The following is a 17,059-nucleotide window of genomic DNA, read 5'->3' as shown; positions in this document are numbered from 1 at the left end:
ACAGTGGCATACAACAAGAGACCCTATCTCAGAGGTAGTGGAAGCAAATGACTGACACCTGAGGATTTCCTCTGACCTTTCATGAGCACTGTGGCACACATACACCAGGACTCACACATGAGCATGCACAGAGACACAGATACACACAGTCACAGACACATACTCAAATATAGACACACACATCACACACAGACATATACACAGATATACAGACATACATCACACAGAGAAATACATACATACATACATATATATAGGCACATACAGATATCACACACACACCACCCACATCACACATCACACACATCACACACAGACATATACATACTCATACACAAACACAAACACACATCACACACAGATATTCACACAGATACAGAGGCACAGACACAGGCACACATCATGCACATACACAGACACACATACACAGACACACACAGACACACACACACAGACACACAGACACACACGCACACACACACACGCACACACACACACACAGACACACACAGAGACACACACACAGACACACACAGAGACACACACAGACATTTGTGTGTGCTTGAAAGAGATCCTAGCTAAGTAAAACTTCTCTAACACAGGTCTTTGCTGGGAACAGAACTTCAGGAAGATTTTTTACTCACACATCTGATCCAGACTGGGAAATTCTTCATGAAGTTATCTGACCCTGTATTTCTTACCATAGAAAAAGTCTAATCCTTTGCTTATCTTATCAGGAGTGAAAAGTCTGCTCATGATGCCTTTGTGCCTAATCTGGTAAAACCCAAGACCCAAACTCTTGTTTTCCCTTGCGAGAAAAATGAGAATGTGAAGCCTAAATGGGGGACACTGGACATCAGGTGTTTGGACCTAAGCCAGCTCTGGCAGAACACTAGGAAGAGGACTGTAAGTTCCTGGGGTTGGAGCTGGGCTCACTTGTCTGCGGTGTAAGTGGATTTTTTCTTTCTTCCACCCTGTGAACGTGCTAACTACCTCCAATGGACGCTCCTTTTGTTCACGTCACCCAGAGTCTGCTTATGTTGCTCACATCCAAAAAAATCTCAGCTCACACAAGCATTACACTAGAATTGCATTGGGTGCAGGGTTGTCACAGGGAATTTAATTACCAAGGTGCAGGGGAAATTTCAGAACTCGGTGCTTAAGGTACTCAGCATCACGGATATCTAAGAAAGTATGCGAACTATTCAAGAGCTGACGGATTGATGAAGGAGTGAAAGACACTATTCAGGTGAGAGGTAGCAAGGTGGCTATGACTCTGTAGGCTCTTTCAGGAAGAAATGGAGGAATCAATATTGGTCACAAGGGAACATGGACTAATGGAGGTTTAGAGGGATGGTGATAAGCCTTCCCGAGGGTCAAGGGTCGTGCATACAAAAAGACTTACTAAGTCCAGCAGGCTCCTCAGGAGTGACAGAGATGGTGAGATAGGTTTGCACATCCTGTGCTCCTGCTCCTGCTCAGAGCTTCCACTCAGATGCCCACATGGAATATGGAGGCCTGATACCCCTTGCCTGGTGCAGGCCCATGTGGAGCTTCTTACCTTTTCCACGTAAAGGAAGATTCTGAGGATGTTCCTTGAAAGTTCCTCAGATGATCCAGGTGGTTTAATCACCCACATGAGTGATGAAATGATGAACATATCATTGTATCCACTAATACTGCCCCCTGCACCACTCTTCTTGGTCCCTCCACCTGCTCCAGAATCAGCACCTTAATAATCTTCTCTGCATAAGTCTTGCCTCTGAATGAACCTTTGTACATCCATGTCTGTAGTAGGCACCTTTGACATCATGAAATTGGGTTTGTTTTAAGGATAATGGAAGTCATCCAAGGGTTACAAGTATGTGCTTAATCATATCTCCTTTCTCAAGGGATGATGTGGCCCCATGGGCACAGTGTACAGGCACAGGAGCACCATGAGCAAGACCATTCTAGAGGCTCTCAGAGGTTTGGAGGAGGAACGTGAGAGCAGCTTGGATGAGGAAATTTCCTGTTCCGTCTTTTCTCTTGGTTCCACTACAGCTGACTCTTGCCCACACTTGCACATAGGCCCCAGATCCTAGTTAATACCAGTCTTGGCTGATGCTGAAGAATGCCCTTATATTCAACCCAGCTTGATATGTATGAGCTTCACCCAGTGTCCCAGTGTGGCCTTCAGGTGGCATAGTCTGAATTAAATGCCTGGATGGAGAGGGGAAATCAATGAAGGACTTGCTCCCTGACCCACTGGCAGATGGTTCATGATAAAGGGAAGTCCAGGAAACTTGTGCCCATGACTCCAGTTACCCAATAAAACACAGCCTCAGTGTGTCAGGCAAGGATCCATCATGTCCTAAGTGCAACTATCTTGAGTCACAACTATCAAGAATGGCCATAAAACCTCTACCTGTCTTCCCTGCTTAACCTCCCTGCCATTGGAGTGTCATGTGGAGCTTTGCAAAGGACCTCGAGGACGTCAGTCCTAGAACCATGCCCAGTATCCTTGGTGTCAGCCGAGACAAGATCAGACACGTTGTGACTTTGAATGAAGCCATCTACATACTGCTCACCATGTTATAACCATCATAACTCCCTCCCTTTGACGCGTGTGACAGGGACCACCAGGCTTTCTGCCTCCCCTGCCTTCACATTAGTCCATAGCTTCCACAGAAGATTACGGTTGGTGTCATCCTGAATCTTTCTGCCTTTTTACTGGGTCTCATAATGCCTTCTCTGTGGCAATTGATTGTTTCAAACACAGTTTTCCTGAACAATCACTTAATATTTATTGAACCAAAGTTAATAGAACAAAAGAAGAGAAGAGTCAGGTAATCTGAGACATTGTCTCGTCCATTACCCTGTCCCCAGCTTGAGAGGAAACTGAGGCTCACAGGCTATATCTAAAGACCCCAAATAGTAAACATCTCCACACCACAAAATCTTAAATTTTGATTAAATTCTGTCTTCACTCTCCACCTCCAAGTGAACCACTGACCAAGCATATTACAAACATTCATTAGAATTTCATTGGCCCCTCAAGTCATCCTGCTCCTGTGGAGAGTTAGAAACTTGCCAAGAGACCCACCTACCCACCCACCCACCCACCCACTTATATTCACCACCACCCTCAGCATCACCACCACCATCATCATCAGTATCATTTTTTAACATTCTCATAGGGAAGTCAGCCTGATGGACAGAAGGGTATAGTGACATTGTTGGTATTGGAAAGAAAGGAGTGGAGATTGGCAGTGGACTGATGGCCAGATGGATAACATGCCTCATGGGGATCAGAGCACTCCAGTGAGGACTTGAGCTCACTGGAACATCATACTGTTGGGATGGACCATGGTGGGGGTTGCTGTGTCTTCTCCATATTCAGAACGAATTTGGGCTTTCTGCCATCATCAGCTCTCCAGTTTTTTTCACTTTCCTATTGCTTTCTCCCATACAACCATCTCTAGCCAAGCCCCCAATGTGCCCTTAGTCCCCTTCCCCACCCTCTCAAGTCTCCTCTGATCCCTTAATTCATACTGTAGTTGGATCTTCTATTTGACCCACTAGCCATCTACATTAACCTCAATGTGTTCAGGCAGAAATAGAAATCTTTCAGTTCCATAGACTTCATCGCACTCTATTTTCCCCTCTAACAAAATGCCCCCACTATGTCCCTTCCCCATCCAGGCCATCTCCTCTGACCCTGTGCTGCTTGCAGAGGGTCTCACTTAGGCAGTTCTGACTGCAGAGTCTTGTAGATCTGGACAAGCTCTTTCAACCTCGCCTCTAGCTTCTGAGCTATTTGCTGTAGCTCTTCAGCCGACTCTGACTTTGCTCCCTCTCCCAGATGTATTGAATCTTTCACAAGGTGATACACATCTAATGCAACAAAGATACTTGTAATTCCTGCAGACCTGAACCGGGCTCCTTTGGACAGTGCTAGAGCAGTGCCTCCAAAGACATCCTTTACCTCCTTAGAGACTGTTCCAGTGGTTGTGAGGTTCTTGGCATTTGCTATTAAGTTAGGGTTGCCTTTGGCCATCTTGATGGCACGGATGTGCTGTGCAATGGATTTGGGGGTTTGAATTAAATCTATGGTTGCGTTAGCAATTTTGATTGTAACCATAGGCATGATCTGTGCAATCTCTTTGATTATGCCCATGGCATTTGAAACTAGGCTGCTGGCTTTAGCCATATCTGACATCCTGCTTGCTTCCTCTGCAACCATAGTGGTAACACTGGTCACAGTAGCTGCTGCTCCCAGGCCCAGTGCAGCTGCTGAAATCACGAGACTGCCCCCTACTGTGAACGGTGCAAGAATTAGACCAACAATACCCATGACTCCAGAGGCTACGCTAGTGGAGTCGGTTACCACATTGGTGACGGCAATGCCCTTGTGCACCTGAGCAATATGGTCAGCAATATCTCGGAGCTGAGTGATGTACTCTTTAAGCTTCTTTTCCAAGCGAGGAAAGGCTTCCAAAAACCTTTTCCTGTCCTGGAGTTCTTTTTGAAGACAGTTTTTGTCCTTGTTGGCCCAAGGTGCTACACACTTTTTCAAAGCGTCACGTATTGCGGCTTCCTCCTCCCTGTAAGAGTAGAGGTCAAGATCAAGTCCAAGTCAGTCTTTTTAGCTACGAGATGGGATCCTTATGATCCATCTTGTTCAAATGACAGACTTACACCAAAAAGCTGATGGAAAATAATTTTGCAAAGGTACATAATTTTGCTTCTACTATGGACATTTGTTATATCATAGATGTCCCATGGTCCTCAGTCCATAGGGGACAATGTGTAAAGAGTTGTTGAAGGACTATAGTGACAGGCATTTGATAAAGATGCTTTCACTCAAGGTCATTGCCACCACTATCACACTGTTTTCCCATTGGGAACTGTAGATGAACACAGGGATTCAGAGAGGCTCCCTTTGCCGTCAGCTGCTGGGAAGTCACGTGCAGCCTCTGCAATGTCCTGCCTGCAGGAATGCTTGCACTTGCCTGGGGACCTTGGCCATGAAACATACAGATTGAGCATCGTAAGTGTGCAAAGCCTAAATTTGTAAATCTCCACAGTCTGAACCCTTTTTATCAGTGATGTGATGTCAAAGTGGTAAGTTTCTTTACTGAGACTCATGGGATTGATGACAGTAAAAACGCAATGCTTTAGAAATATTGATTAAAATCATCTTAGTCTATCTGTACATGGTGTCAACACATTTTTCAGCTTTTCAAGTGTAGAACATATGCAAGTTATATCATTAAACATCTGTAAATATTTCAAATCAGGAAAATCAAGGCTCCGACATTCATCTTTTTCCAAGAATTTTCTATAAAAATACTCAACCTTAATGATGTGGTGTGTGGTGGAACTGTGTGTCACTTCTGACCTCCAGAGGAACTGGAGACCAAAGGTACTGGCTTTCATGAGGGGAGGGAGACCCCAAGTTGGCTTTAAGGAGGAGTGCCATGAGGTCACTGTCACTGGAATTGCTCTGTTCTTGGAGTCCCTGCTAGTGACTGGCTGTTTACTGCCTTCACCACTTGGTGGCTGTGTGTCTCCAGCTCTCCCTGTATGCAGAGCGACTCCATCTCTGTCCCCTTGGACAATCGTTCTGAACAGTGTCTTCCTGACTATGTGAACCTGCTTCAGGATGAATTTCCTTTCTCAGGGTGAGTTTTCTTGGTAAGTAATAGTCCATGGGATCTGTCACACATACTGCAGAACTCAATTAAGTACAAAGGATAAAAGCTTCAAGTTTGACTCTGTCCCAGGTTCTGTCCTGTGGGTCTCTTCATTGGCTGATTTTTAACCTGTGCTCTTGCTCTGTGGTCATGTGTAACTATGGGATAACCTTCTTCCCTGAGTCCAGCAGGTTCTTCTAGAATACATTCTCAACTCTGTGGTTGGCTTATGGCAGTCCATAATTCGCAGATGGTATCAAAAAGGAAAATGGGCTCATTGGGACTGTTCCCTCAGACATTGCCATTTAGCTATCTCTGAGAACTTAAAACGATAAATAAAAACAAAACACCTCAGTGGTAGAGGAGACCCTCAAGATGATTTAATGCTGTTTTCTTTCTGCTATTACCTGATGGTCTTTTCCTCCAGGTCACAGGGTCTTTTCTTCCTGCTCAAGTTAACAGGGAAGCAGGAGAGCTGCTGCTAATCCTAACTGCACGCTGACTTTCCACATACCCATTCTGCACCCAGCTCCAGTCTACAGGATCTTAAAGAAAGAGGTCACCAGGCTAACTGACAACATAGGTGGTGACCGTGTTACAAGTGAACATACCAAAACCCCGCACAAAGATGTAAGGGACTTTGTGACCCTGATGTAGTAACCTCATCATTTCAGGTCAGAAATCACCTGAATCTGCACAAGATAATAGGGGAAATGCTTTCTTCCATGGTGGGGACATGGAAGTCTCCTCAGACTTTTGAATTATGCAAATTGTCGTTCAGCCACACAGACTTTGGAAGCTGTCTGTAAGCCACACACCCTTCCTGACATTTAGAATGGAAGAGAGAGTCCCAGTTGTCCTCTGAGATCTCCCTAGCTCTCGTAGGATGTGGAGGCAACACCAGGCACAGCCCTGGATGCCCATGAAGTGTGAGGTTGAAGCAGGGCTGGAGGAAATGTTCCCTCTTCCTATTACATGTCTCCTTCAGGCCCAAGGCTGATCTCTGCTCAGTCACTTTCTCCCTCATCCTCTCCTCCCTGCTGTCCTAGCTTTCCAACTAGTCCTCTATCAAGACCCACTCCCATTTACTCATGACCTCTCGCTGTGCTCCTAGCCCTGGTTTCTCTGGACTTTGGGAAGCGTCCTGGCACTTGGAGCCTCACTTCTGATCTGTTGCTCATCCCATGATATCATCATATCTCATTGGATTCCTATTCCCACAGAACAGATGACACATGTGGGTTTACAAGACATAAGCCTGGAGTCCCTGAAATAGGCAAGGACAGTCAGGGTCCAACACAGCTCAGTTCAGTTGCCTTCTGGGCTCTGCCACTGCCTTAGCCCACAGAGGAATCCTGTTGTGTGTTATAGTTTCTCAAGGGGGGAGAAAAGAGGCTGAGCAAGATCTTGGGAACACAAGGTAATCATGTACAGACTTTTCTGATTTGATCCCAAACAAGTCCTTGATTCCTTTCTCCTAGAATGAGACTCTTGGCTCTGATCTCTTATCACAGTTTTCCAAAGTTAACTTTCATGAGCATCTGTTATGTGCTGGCCACATGCTAAGCCCTCCACATGCAAGATCCTATTTATCTCACACTGAAGTTCAGTGATGATGAAGCCAAGTCAGGAAGTGAAAGCTAACTTGCCCAGGACACATATTTTGAAGATGGCAAATATGGTCCTGTCATCTGTGTGTACCATTTCCAATCAACCTGAAGTGAATCCCTACCAGGGAATAACTTGGTGGCCAACACACCTCATGAATTGTTGGGACAAAGTGCCCCAAACCCTCACCCCTGGGGCTGACTAGATTGATGTGTCTGTCCTGAGAAAACCAGCTATGCAGGCCTGCCTGTGCCAGTGGTGTGAGGGCTGTGGTGATGGGTGCATTGCAGCGGTCACCTGGACAATCCTGCCTCTCCCACCATGGCTTCCCAGATTGCATCTTCAGTCAGCAGGAGACCCAGGTAGTCTGTCTTCAGTGTGTCTGTCAGGTAATTAGCAATTTCTTCGACAACACGTCTTGATTCTATATGGGAAAAAGAGGAATGGGGTTGGAAGACAATGTGGACAATCTTAAATATCAAGGAGGTAAAATGGCAAAACCCCTTGTTCCCAAGCATGTGACCATCACTACTAATGACATCACCAGTGTTAGAGATGCCATTATGTCCTTAAGTTCATATGTAAAATTCCTTATGCCCAACAACCATATTTTGAGACAGGACCTTTAAGGAAGTGAAGTAATGGACATTAAGTGATTCCCTAAATATAGGGCCCTAATCCATGGCATTTGTATCCTTCTAACAAGTAGGGTACAAAGAAATAAAAAATAAAGAAGATAGCGCTTATCTATCTGTCTTCCTTCTGTTGTTTATCTATCATCTGTTATCTACTTATCTGTCATATGCATGTGTGTCTGCACATGTTCTCCCCATTGCCCTCTTTCCTCCTCCTCTTCTCCACGTACACACGGGAGGTTATGTCAAGACACAGTGAACTGGCTCTTTCTGCAAACCAACCTGCTACCAACCTGAACCAACCTGCTACTCCTTCATCAAGGACATTGACTTCTAGAGCTGAGAGAGACACGTTTCCTGAAAACCCCTGTCCTGTGGTATTGTGGGATGGCAGCTCAGAAGACTCATACACGAGGGAGGTGTCATGGTTCTTTGTAGTCAAATGAACTGTTCAGCTAAGAGCACTCAGAAAGTGAAGCCCTAGCAATCGTGACAGCACCGGTGTTGGCTTCCATGAAACCATGAGCCTCTCACATGTCCAGACACTGAACTGTTTGTGGAATCAACGTTTTCAAATGTGGCTTTAAACTCATTAGTGGATTCCAATGTTAACTTATTGGGTCAATAGTAGAATTCCAAGAGGGTATAGAATTGGTAATATCAGAGTATACTGAACATGGTAAGGGGGAGAATCATTTTTATAGCTTACCTTACATACATAATAATAAATAAAATACATAGTCATCTACAGATATGTAGCTGGCCAAACCCGAAAGGACCTGACTTGGAAAAGGTAACTGATGTATTTAGTCTGTGTTGGGAATGTTTGAATCACCTCAGACTCAAATTGTACAAAATAGACAGCCAACCGTACTGACATTGGAAGTTGTCACTAGGCCACAAGGCCTGCTGTCCTCAATGTCTCAGTAAGCACTGGGTATGGAGGCCTCAGTACCTCTAGGCCACAAGCAGGAAGCAGTCAGAGAAGAGGGCTGTGATTACCTGAAGAAAGAGCCACCTTCTTCACAATGTCCATTGTGTTCTGGGTCTTCTGTGGTAGCACTGAAAGGTTTTCTTTACAGCTCCTGAGGTGTCCAAGCTGCAGGGAAGAGAGAGCACATTATGGGATGGGGCAGGGACAGCTGCAGGGAAAGCAGGTGGTCAGGGATCTGGTCCCTTGGTTCCTCCACTGGACTACTCCCTTGGCTACCAAGAACCAACAAGTCTTAACTCAAAGTGCTTCTTTTACTCTGGCTCTGTCACTGCTATTTAACATCTGGCTCTATCCCCTCTGCCCTCACCCTCATAAGGCAGAGACATCCTGGAAGTGATCAGCTGAGGTCAGAGCCATGGAAAAACAACCAACAGAATCTGTACTTTAGAGACATGAGGAACTACTCCCTTGGCTACCAAGAACCAACAAGTCTTAACTCAAAGTGCTTCTTTTACTCTGGCTCTGTCACTGCTATTTAACATCTGGCTCTATCCCCTCTGCCCTCACCCTCATAAGGCAGAGACATCCTGGAAGTGATTAGCTGAGGTCAGAGCCATGGAAAAACAACCTACAGAATCTGCACTTTAGAGACATGAGGAGGAATATTCTGGTAGCTACCTGGGAGTAAGAACCATGTTTGTACTAATGACAATTGCTTATGATTCTTAAGTGTACATGATGCTCTGGGCTCCTGACTCATAAAATTAAGTGATTATACATATACTACATGTTGGAACCCTTGCGACTTCACTTTAAAGAACAGTTCATGAAAACATGTTCAGCTAATAAAATATGTGAATTTTCACAGTGTTCTAGAGATAACACTTGAACCCAAGGCATTCTGATCCACACCCCATCTTTTAGAAGACTACATTGCCTTAAAAACACAGGTGTATTCCTTCCTGTTCTCTTGTGTATTGTGAATGGCTCTTCTCTTTCCATAGCAACGTCTTGTGCCCAGTGGCAAATCTCTGTCTTAGTGAATTCACTGGTGTCTTCTGTGGTTTCCTGAGGACAACACCCCCTTGCTTCTGCAACATCCTTCATCTCAAGAGGTCCTGGGATCTTCCCCAAAACCGTCCTACCCCTGCGGTGTGCTGTTATCCTCAACTCTTCTCCTGTAACTATTGGACCTTATGCTATTTCTAACAATTATGAAAATAGTAGAGCAAAGGATGTTCTGTCTGCGCTTAACTGTCTGCATTTGAAATGATTTCCTTATGACATTTCTCGAATAGGGTGCCCGGGTTACATGGTATTGACAGTGTATAGGATGCACATGCCTTCATTTTGTTTTTTAGGATTTTAAACATATACCTTTTGGTTCTTGACAAAAAATGAAGAAACAGCATCTGTGGAGACTAGTTGGAGGATTTGCAGCTTTTCCACTCCTCTAAACATGCTAAAAATCAATTTCTGGATCAAGCCACGCAGCTCTGACAGTACTCTGAGCTCCTCACTGTCTGCTTTCATTCCCCACCCTCCATTGCTCTACTGGGTTGCTCTCGTCCTGAAGGAGGTCTTTAAAAGTCCACATGACACTCACATATTAACTGGAAAGATGCTTGAGGGTGTTCTTTATAACACTGCCCACCAGCCGCACTGCGAGAATCAGTGAAAGACTTTTCTCTTTGGTCTCAGCACCAGGAATGGCTACACTTCTGACTAGTTCAGCTGGTTTGGTTTGCAGGCCTAGCATGTCTTGTACCTGGCATGTGGCTGTCATGTACCTAGCATGTCATGTCTTCCGATCTGAGCAAAGGATGTTCTGTCTGCGCTTAACTGTCTGCATTTGAAATGATTTCCTTATGACATTTCTCGAATAGGGTGCCCGGGTTACATGGTATTAACATTTCAAATATAGACAGTGTATAGGATACACATTCCTTCATTTTGTTTTTTAGGATTTTAAACATATACCTTTTGGTTCTTGTCAAAAAATGAAGAAACAGCATCTGTGGAGACTAGTTGGAGGATTTGCAGCTTTTCCACTCCTCTAAACATGCTAAAAATCAATTTCTGGATCAAGCCACGCAGCTCTGACAGTACTCTGAGCTCCTCACTGTCTGCTTTCATTCCCCACCCGCCATTGCTCTACTGGGTTGCTCTCATCCTGAAGGATGTCTTTAAAAGTCCATACAACACTCACATATTAACTGGAAAGATGCTTGAGGGTGTTCTTTATAACATTGCCCACCAGCCACACTGCGAGAATCAGTGAAAGACTTTTCTCTTTGGTCTCAGCACCAGGGATGGCTACACTTCTGACTAGTTCAGCTGGTTTGGTTTTCAGGCCTAGCTTGTCTTGTACCTGGCATGTGGCTGTCATGTACTTAGCATGTGGCTGTGCCTTCCTTTTGCTCTTAGTTGCTAGAATGTTTGGGAACATGTGACTGACCACAAAATGCACAAACCACCGCGGTTTGCATTTTGTGTAGAAACTTCAGCCTTGCTTGCATCTAACCGTCCTTAATATCTTTCTTCTGCCTTCATTTCAGTCACTTATTTTTTTAGCTTTAAAAAATTTATTGAGAATTTCATACATGCATAGAAGGTGTTTTGATCAGATCCACGCCTACTCCCTCCCCTCCAACTCCTCCCATATCTCTCCATCACTTTTTTCTGATAACTTCATGTACTCTTTCTTTTTCTTTCTGCCTCTCAAGTGCTGGGACCACAGGCATGCACCACCACACCCGGCTTCATTTATTATTTTTATGGGGCTTTTGAGTACTCTAACATCCCCTCCTTTGAAGAGGTAACTCTAAAATCTTTTAAGGAGTAGATACAAGCTCCCAAATACTTTTGACGTTTTTGGCCTTTGGAACAGAGTATGTTGCTAACAGTCCCAAGGACATTTTGACTTTTAGTCAAGAAACTGGTTACTTTTCTTTGGGGGTCTTTTTACCCTAACTGCCTAGCCAATTCCTACTCCTATTCTTATCACACCATCCTCTGAAGAGGTTACCCAAATTGCCAGTAGGGAACCATGACGCAGACTGCACTGGCTTCTTCCATGCTGAACAGGGTGAGGCAACAGGGGTACCCCTTCAGTGGGTCTATCTAAAAGACTCCCTCATTCCTTCACTCTTACACGTTCTCAGAAATCTTTGATTTAAAAAAGGCTGTATATAGAGAGAAATTCAAATTCTGTTGAGGTAATCTTGCCTTGAGAAGAGGAGGAATGAATGCAAAGGTGTATGCAGTGTTCACAGAACACAAATGGCCATGAAGCTACTCCTCCCTCAGTAATGTGGGAGGAAGGGCAGTTATTGGCCTCATAACAGCTGCAGATAACAGTGTCTCACATGTGCGGACTTCACTCTGCACCCCAGTTGCTATAAGACTTCATCAATGATAACTCACAGTGCTCTTCCAAAAGCCTTCAAAGGGCACGACTCCTGTCCCTGTTCAGACGAGTAAAACAAAACACAGATGTGAAGTGGCTTGTCAGGGTCTGAATCCTTTAAGGGTGATGGCTGCTTCACAGCCAGCAGGTAAGACTAAGCGTGTGTAGACCACTTCTATCCACCTTGCTGCCAAGAAAAGTGAACCAGGATTGACCGGAGACAAACATTTCCAAGAAATGTTCGGAAGACAGCACTGGAGCGGGGAGGCACAGCTGACTAAAGTAGAGCGGGGCGGAGGGGCTATCTGGAGAAATGACGAGAAGGCAGACAGCTCAGAGAGTGTGGGTCAAGCCTCAGAGAGGGAGACATGAGGATGGAAGCCAGGGGAGTCTCCCAATCCCACAGTCCCACAGCGTATTCATGGAAGCCTTGAGTCTATATGAGAGTGAAAAAAAAAATCAGAGTTCAGGACTGAATCAAAAGGTCTAGAGAAAACAAACATCTTTACCTTCTGGTATTAGATAACTCTATGCAGAAGCAAGTCTCCTTAACTATTGTGCTGGACAGCTTTGGCTGTCACCTTGACACACCTGGGTTGAGGCCGCCTCAATTGGGAGATTGTCTCCCTTGGACTGGCCTGTGGCCATGTCTGTTGGGCACCTTCTTGATTGCTGAGTGATGTGGGCGGGCCCAGTCCCCTATGGGTGATGCCACCCTTGGGCAGATGGGTCTATGTTGCATAAGAAAGCAGGCTGAACAGTGGCCAGGGGAGCAAGTCATTAAGCAGCATTCCTCCATGGCCTGTGTTCCATCTGGCTCCTGACTCCAGGCTCCTGCCCTGAGTTCCCACCTTGGGCTCCCTGGTGAACTGTGACCAGGGACCCAATAAACCCTTTCCTCCCTAAGTTGGTATTGGTCAGAGTGTTTTGTTATAGCAACGAAAAAAGAAACCATAACAACTATGGATCTGTAGCTTAAGATCACAAAAACAAGGAAGGCATCAATGTGGAAAATTGCCTGAGAGAAATCAAAAGTAATCAGAGTAGAAATACATGACAATGGAGTAATGAAGAGCTCTTGGAATGAAAACTGGAGAGTTGCGACAGGCAGCTGATCACGGCTGTGAGAGAGAAAGAGTTGATCCTGTTTAAGGGAGTGACACTACACAGGCTGAACAGGCTCCAGTGGACGAACTCACACCGAGAACCATCTGGGTACACAAACTTGACTAGATAGACCTTAACACATACGACAAAATGCCTGAAGTCCTGTGAGCAGGCTATGTATAGGGAACGGGGAGCTAACTATGATAAGAATTATTGTGGGGCTGGAGAGATGGCTCAGCAGTTAAGAACACTGGCTGCTCTTGCAGAAGACATGGGTTTGAATCCCAGCACCCACATGGCAGCTAATAACTGTAACTCCAGTTCCAGGGGATCTGACAACCTCTTCTGACTTCCGTGGGCATTGCATGACACGGGTGCACTTCCCTACATGCAGGCAATACACACATACACATAAAATAATGGAGTTAAGTGCAGAGTTCTGTGGGGAAAGGACACTTGATGCAGTACATCATGGACATCATGCTTTGAAAGAAAATTAGGAAGCAGTGTTGGAGTAGGTGGGGCCCCCTACCTGGACCTTTCTGACAGCCTTCTAAGTGCTGGCAGGCTCAAGCCTCCAGGGTAAAGAAGCTGCAGGGAGTGGACCACTGACAGCTGTTAAGGCAGCAGCAGCAGCAGCTGCCTCAGCAAAGACACAGAACCCGCAGCTGAGCTAAGTCTCCAAGCGGAAGGGAAACCTCAGGACCTGACTGCGAACATTTGGTGGGCTCAGGGCTCTTCCCCTCCCCAGCAGGCTTGATGACTCTTCCCTGGATGGTTTTATTTTTTCAACTTATTTGCATGCCCATTTACAACCTATCTGGATCTACTCAGGCCAGGCTGGCGCCCTGTCAGTTCAGACTGACAGAACAGTGGTAGAACTCCTGCAGTAGCCACAGGGGAAGAGAAAGAAAACTCAAAGCCCAGATCTGTCTCTTTTGGCTCCTGCTCTATTCATGAGGAAGCCTGATTGATGACGTCGGGTTTGACACCCAGGTGACTGGCCCCTTTGAGAAGGAAGACAGCCTCTAAGACCGACTCCTAGGAGGCTTCCCTAGGCTGGGGCTTCTGTCCCAGAGGTGGAGCTTGCTGGAGCCAACCTCTAGGACTTGACCAGCTGATGCAGGCAACGGGTACTCAGTCCTTCCTCAGCCTTGGAAGTCTAAACGTTTGCAGCAGACAGGAATTCATCCCCAATATTGCTTCATCTCCATCACCTGCTACTCCTACGGGTGACCTACAGACTTGCTCTGGAAGGAACTGCTCTTGGTTGGTGCTGGGACCCTGTAAGGACTCGAGCTGCGGCACTCCCCAGAGCTGTAACACTTCTCAGAGCAAACAGTCTTGGCTAACATCCCACTACTGAGAGTTCAAACCTGTTTCATTTAAATCCCATATGGAAATATGTTTTAAATTGTTTTCCATTTTTTAATTTTAAAATTTTTATTATTTACGTGTATGAGTGTATTGTCTGCATGTGTGTAAGTGCACCCGTGTCGTTCAATGCCCAATATGTTTTAAATTGTTTTCCATTTTTTAATTTTAAAATTTTTATTATTTACGTGTATGAGTGTATTGTCTGCATGTGTGTAAGTGCACCCGTGTCGTGCAATGCCTGAGGAGGTCCGAGAAGGAGCCAGCTCCCCTGGAACTGGAGTTATAGCTGCCATATGGGTGTTGGGAATGGAACCAGGTCCTTTACGAGGGTAGCCAGTGCTCTTAACCACTGAGCCATCTCTCCAGCCTCCATAAATTGTTTTATCATATTTTAGGGTTGATAATCCCAATTGACAGTTTCCCTCCACTTTGCACCCTTGTCATTCTTCCCACTCTATTCTTGGAGGAGGGTGGGACTAGAACCCACGTGGAGACAGGAGATGGGCTCCACCGCCTGCCTCAGCAGTGAAAGCCACAAGTACAGGATGGAAGGAAACAAAGGAAATGAGCTGGGCTAGCTAGACAGGTGGGGCACACCTTTAGTCCCAGCACTCGGGAGGCAGAGGCAGGCGGATCTCTGTGAGTTCGAGGCCAGCCTGGTCTACATAGTGAGTTCCAGGCCAGCTGGAGTTACAGGGAGACCCTGTCTTAAAAAAAAGACCCCCCCCCAAACCCAACAACAACAAAAAGCAAGAAACAAACAAACCAACCAAAGCAAAGGGAATTAAAGCTCTCAGGAAAATGTACGGCTGTCTGAGGAAGCACGCACAATTCAGCATCTCAGGAAGTAATGTTTAAAAGCAGAACATTATGAGAAAAGAATATATTTCAGGGGCTGGAGAGATAGCTTAGTGGTTGACCCAAGTTAGGATCCCAGCACCCATGTCAGGGAGTTCCCAACTGCCTGTAACTCCAGCCCTCTTCTGGCCCCCACAGGCGTATGAGCCAGCCACAGTATGAGCAGGTATGGCAGGATTTCTGAAGAAATTCCCTTCCTAGGCAACATTCTGGCCATGTCAGAGCCAGCACCCTGAAGCCTCACCCTCTCCTGTTTAACGATGCTGCCAGGAACTGGGAAGTTTAGAGGTCAGGGGCAGAGTCATTTCATCACAACCAGCTTCTTGGGAAAAACACCTTATTCTGAAATGCATTTTAAAACTAGCAGACAGTCCAAGGAATTGAAATTCCTGCACACCCAGAGTGTGAGAACCAGCACGGGCTTCCTGGTCTCCACTTTCCCATGGTCCCTGTGGCACCTGCACAAGCTGTGTTCCAACCACTGGCCTCCAAGGCAGCAACAGCGTGGTGGGAGTGGGCCGAGCGGACAACCTAACCCTTTCATCAGGTGAAAAATTAGAGGTTCGGGGGGGAAGGGCCATACCCAGTGTCACACAGCTCTGATTCTGACACTGGAGGGAAAATTGTGATATTTTTTAATAATCCAAAAGTTTCTAGGACCTTATCTGCTTTTACAAAGAGCAAAGTCTAACCTATACCGATTGACAGTCTGCCATTTGATCTGTCAAATTCTAGATTATAGTGCTGTTTATATGACTGCACCTTTTCCTTCTTTTCCCACACCGGCCCCCTTCCCCATCTGGGAGAGCCTCTGCCTTCCTTCGGTGTCCCCCAAAGGCTGAAGAGAGGCCAAGGGAGGTCCAGGGGAGGCAGGCCTACCACCTACCTGTTCAGCCTCCTTTCCAGTATCCTAGACAGGCTCTCCTGGACTTTAGTTTCCCTCATGGAGACCAGCACAGATATATACTCACAGAGACCGTCGTGGCACAACCGTTGGATTTCTTGTGTCTTACAAGTCTACCTTGATTGACATCTGGTCATGGCAGCAATATGCCAATGCCAACTTCAAGGTGGTCAGGACACAAGGATGTGTGGCTCTGGGTCCTCTGCCTGTTCCATCCACATCATTCAAGTCATCCATTTCACAAGGCGTGCAGGACAGTCAACCACCTTCCCTCTGGGGTCCCCTGGCTGTATCTCAGGCAGATTAAACTCAGCTGAGCCCTGGTCAGCGTGGTGGTCTCATCTGAGGGATTCCCCATGCCTTCTTGGGCTTAAGGCTGAGGGAGCGGAGAAAGCAACCAAAGAGCAACCCTGCTCCACGTCAAGCTCTGCTGCTGCTGAACCCGTGACTTGGGTCAGTACCTCATCATCTAGCTGTACCCAGCCTTAAAACCTGCCAATAATCCTTCTCTTTTAGAGTATCAGTGATGATGAACAGGTGGGGGAGCAT

At 46.0% G+C, this 17,059-nt stretch overlaps 1 protein-coding gene across 1 annotated transcript; it reads right to left on the bottom strand.

The window, feature by feature from the left end:
- Window positions 1-3,114: 3,114 nt before the first annotated feature.
- On the bottom strand, window positions 3,115-12,912 carry LOC103742152 (apolipoprotein L2-like). The gene is made up of 4 exons (XM_008843162.2): window positions 12,856-12,912; window positions 8,924-9,020; window positions 7,584-7,710; window positions 3,115-4,586 (listed from the first exon to the last, which is right to left on the bottom strand). Exons 1-4 carry the CDS (start codon window positions 12,910-12,912, stop codon window positions 3,722-3,724), a joined length of 1,146 nt encoding a protein of 381 aa, XP_008841384.1. The 3' UTR covers window positions 3,115-3,721.
- Between the last annotated feature and the right edge of the window lie 4,147 nt (window positions 12,913-17,059).

Source organism: Nannospalax galili, unplaced genomic scaffold, assembly GCF_000622305.1.
Source record: "Nannospalax galili isolate Female #2095 unplaced genomic scaffold, S.galili_v1.0 scaffold39, whole genome shotgun sequence".
In the NCBI taxonomy this organism is placed as follows: Eukaryota; Metazoa; Chordata; class Mammalia; order Rodentia; family Spalacidae; genus Nannospalax; species Nannospalax galili.
This window is presented reverse-complemented; position numbering and strand designations above follow the sequence as displayed.

Excerpts from the sequence above, each read along its gene's own strand:
- LOC103742152 (XM_008843162.2), bottom strand. The coding sequence starts at position 12,912 with ATGGCCACAGGCCAGTCCAAGGGAGACAATCTCCCAATTGAGGCGGCC. Across the intron at positions 7,711-8,923 it reads GAAGGTGGCTCTTTCTTCAG|AATCAAGACGTGTTGTCGAA; the intron begins GTAATCACAGCC and ends TTTCCCATATAG. Across the intron at positions 4,587-7,583 it reads GGAGAGGCAGGATTGTCCAG|GGAGGAGGAAGCCGCAATAC; the intron begins GTGACCGCTGCA and ends CTACTCTTACAG.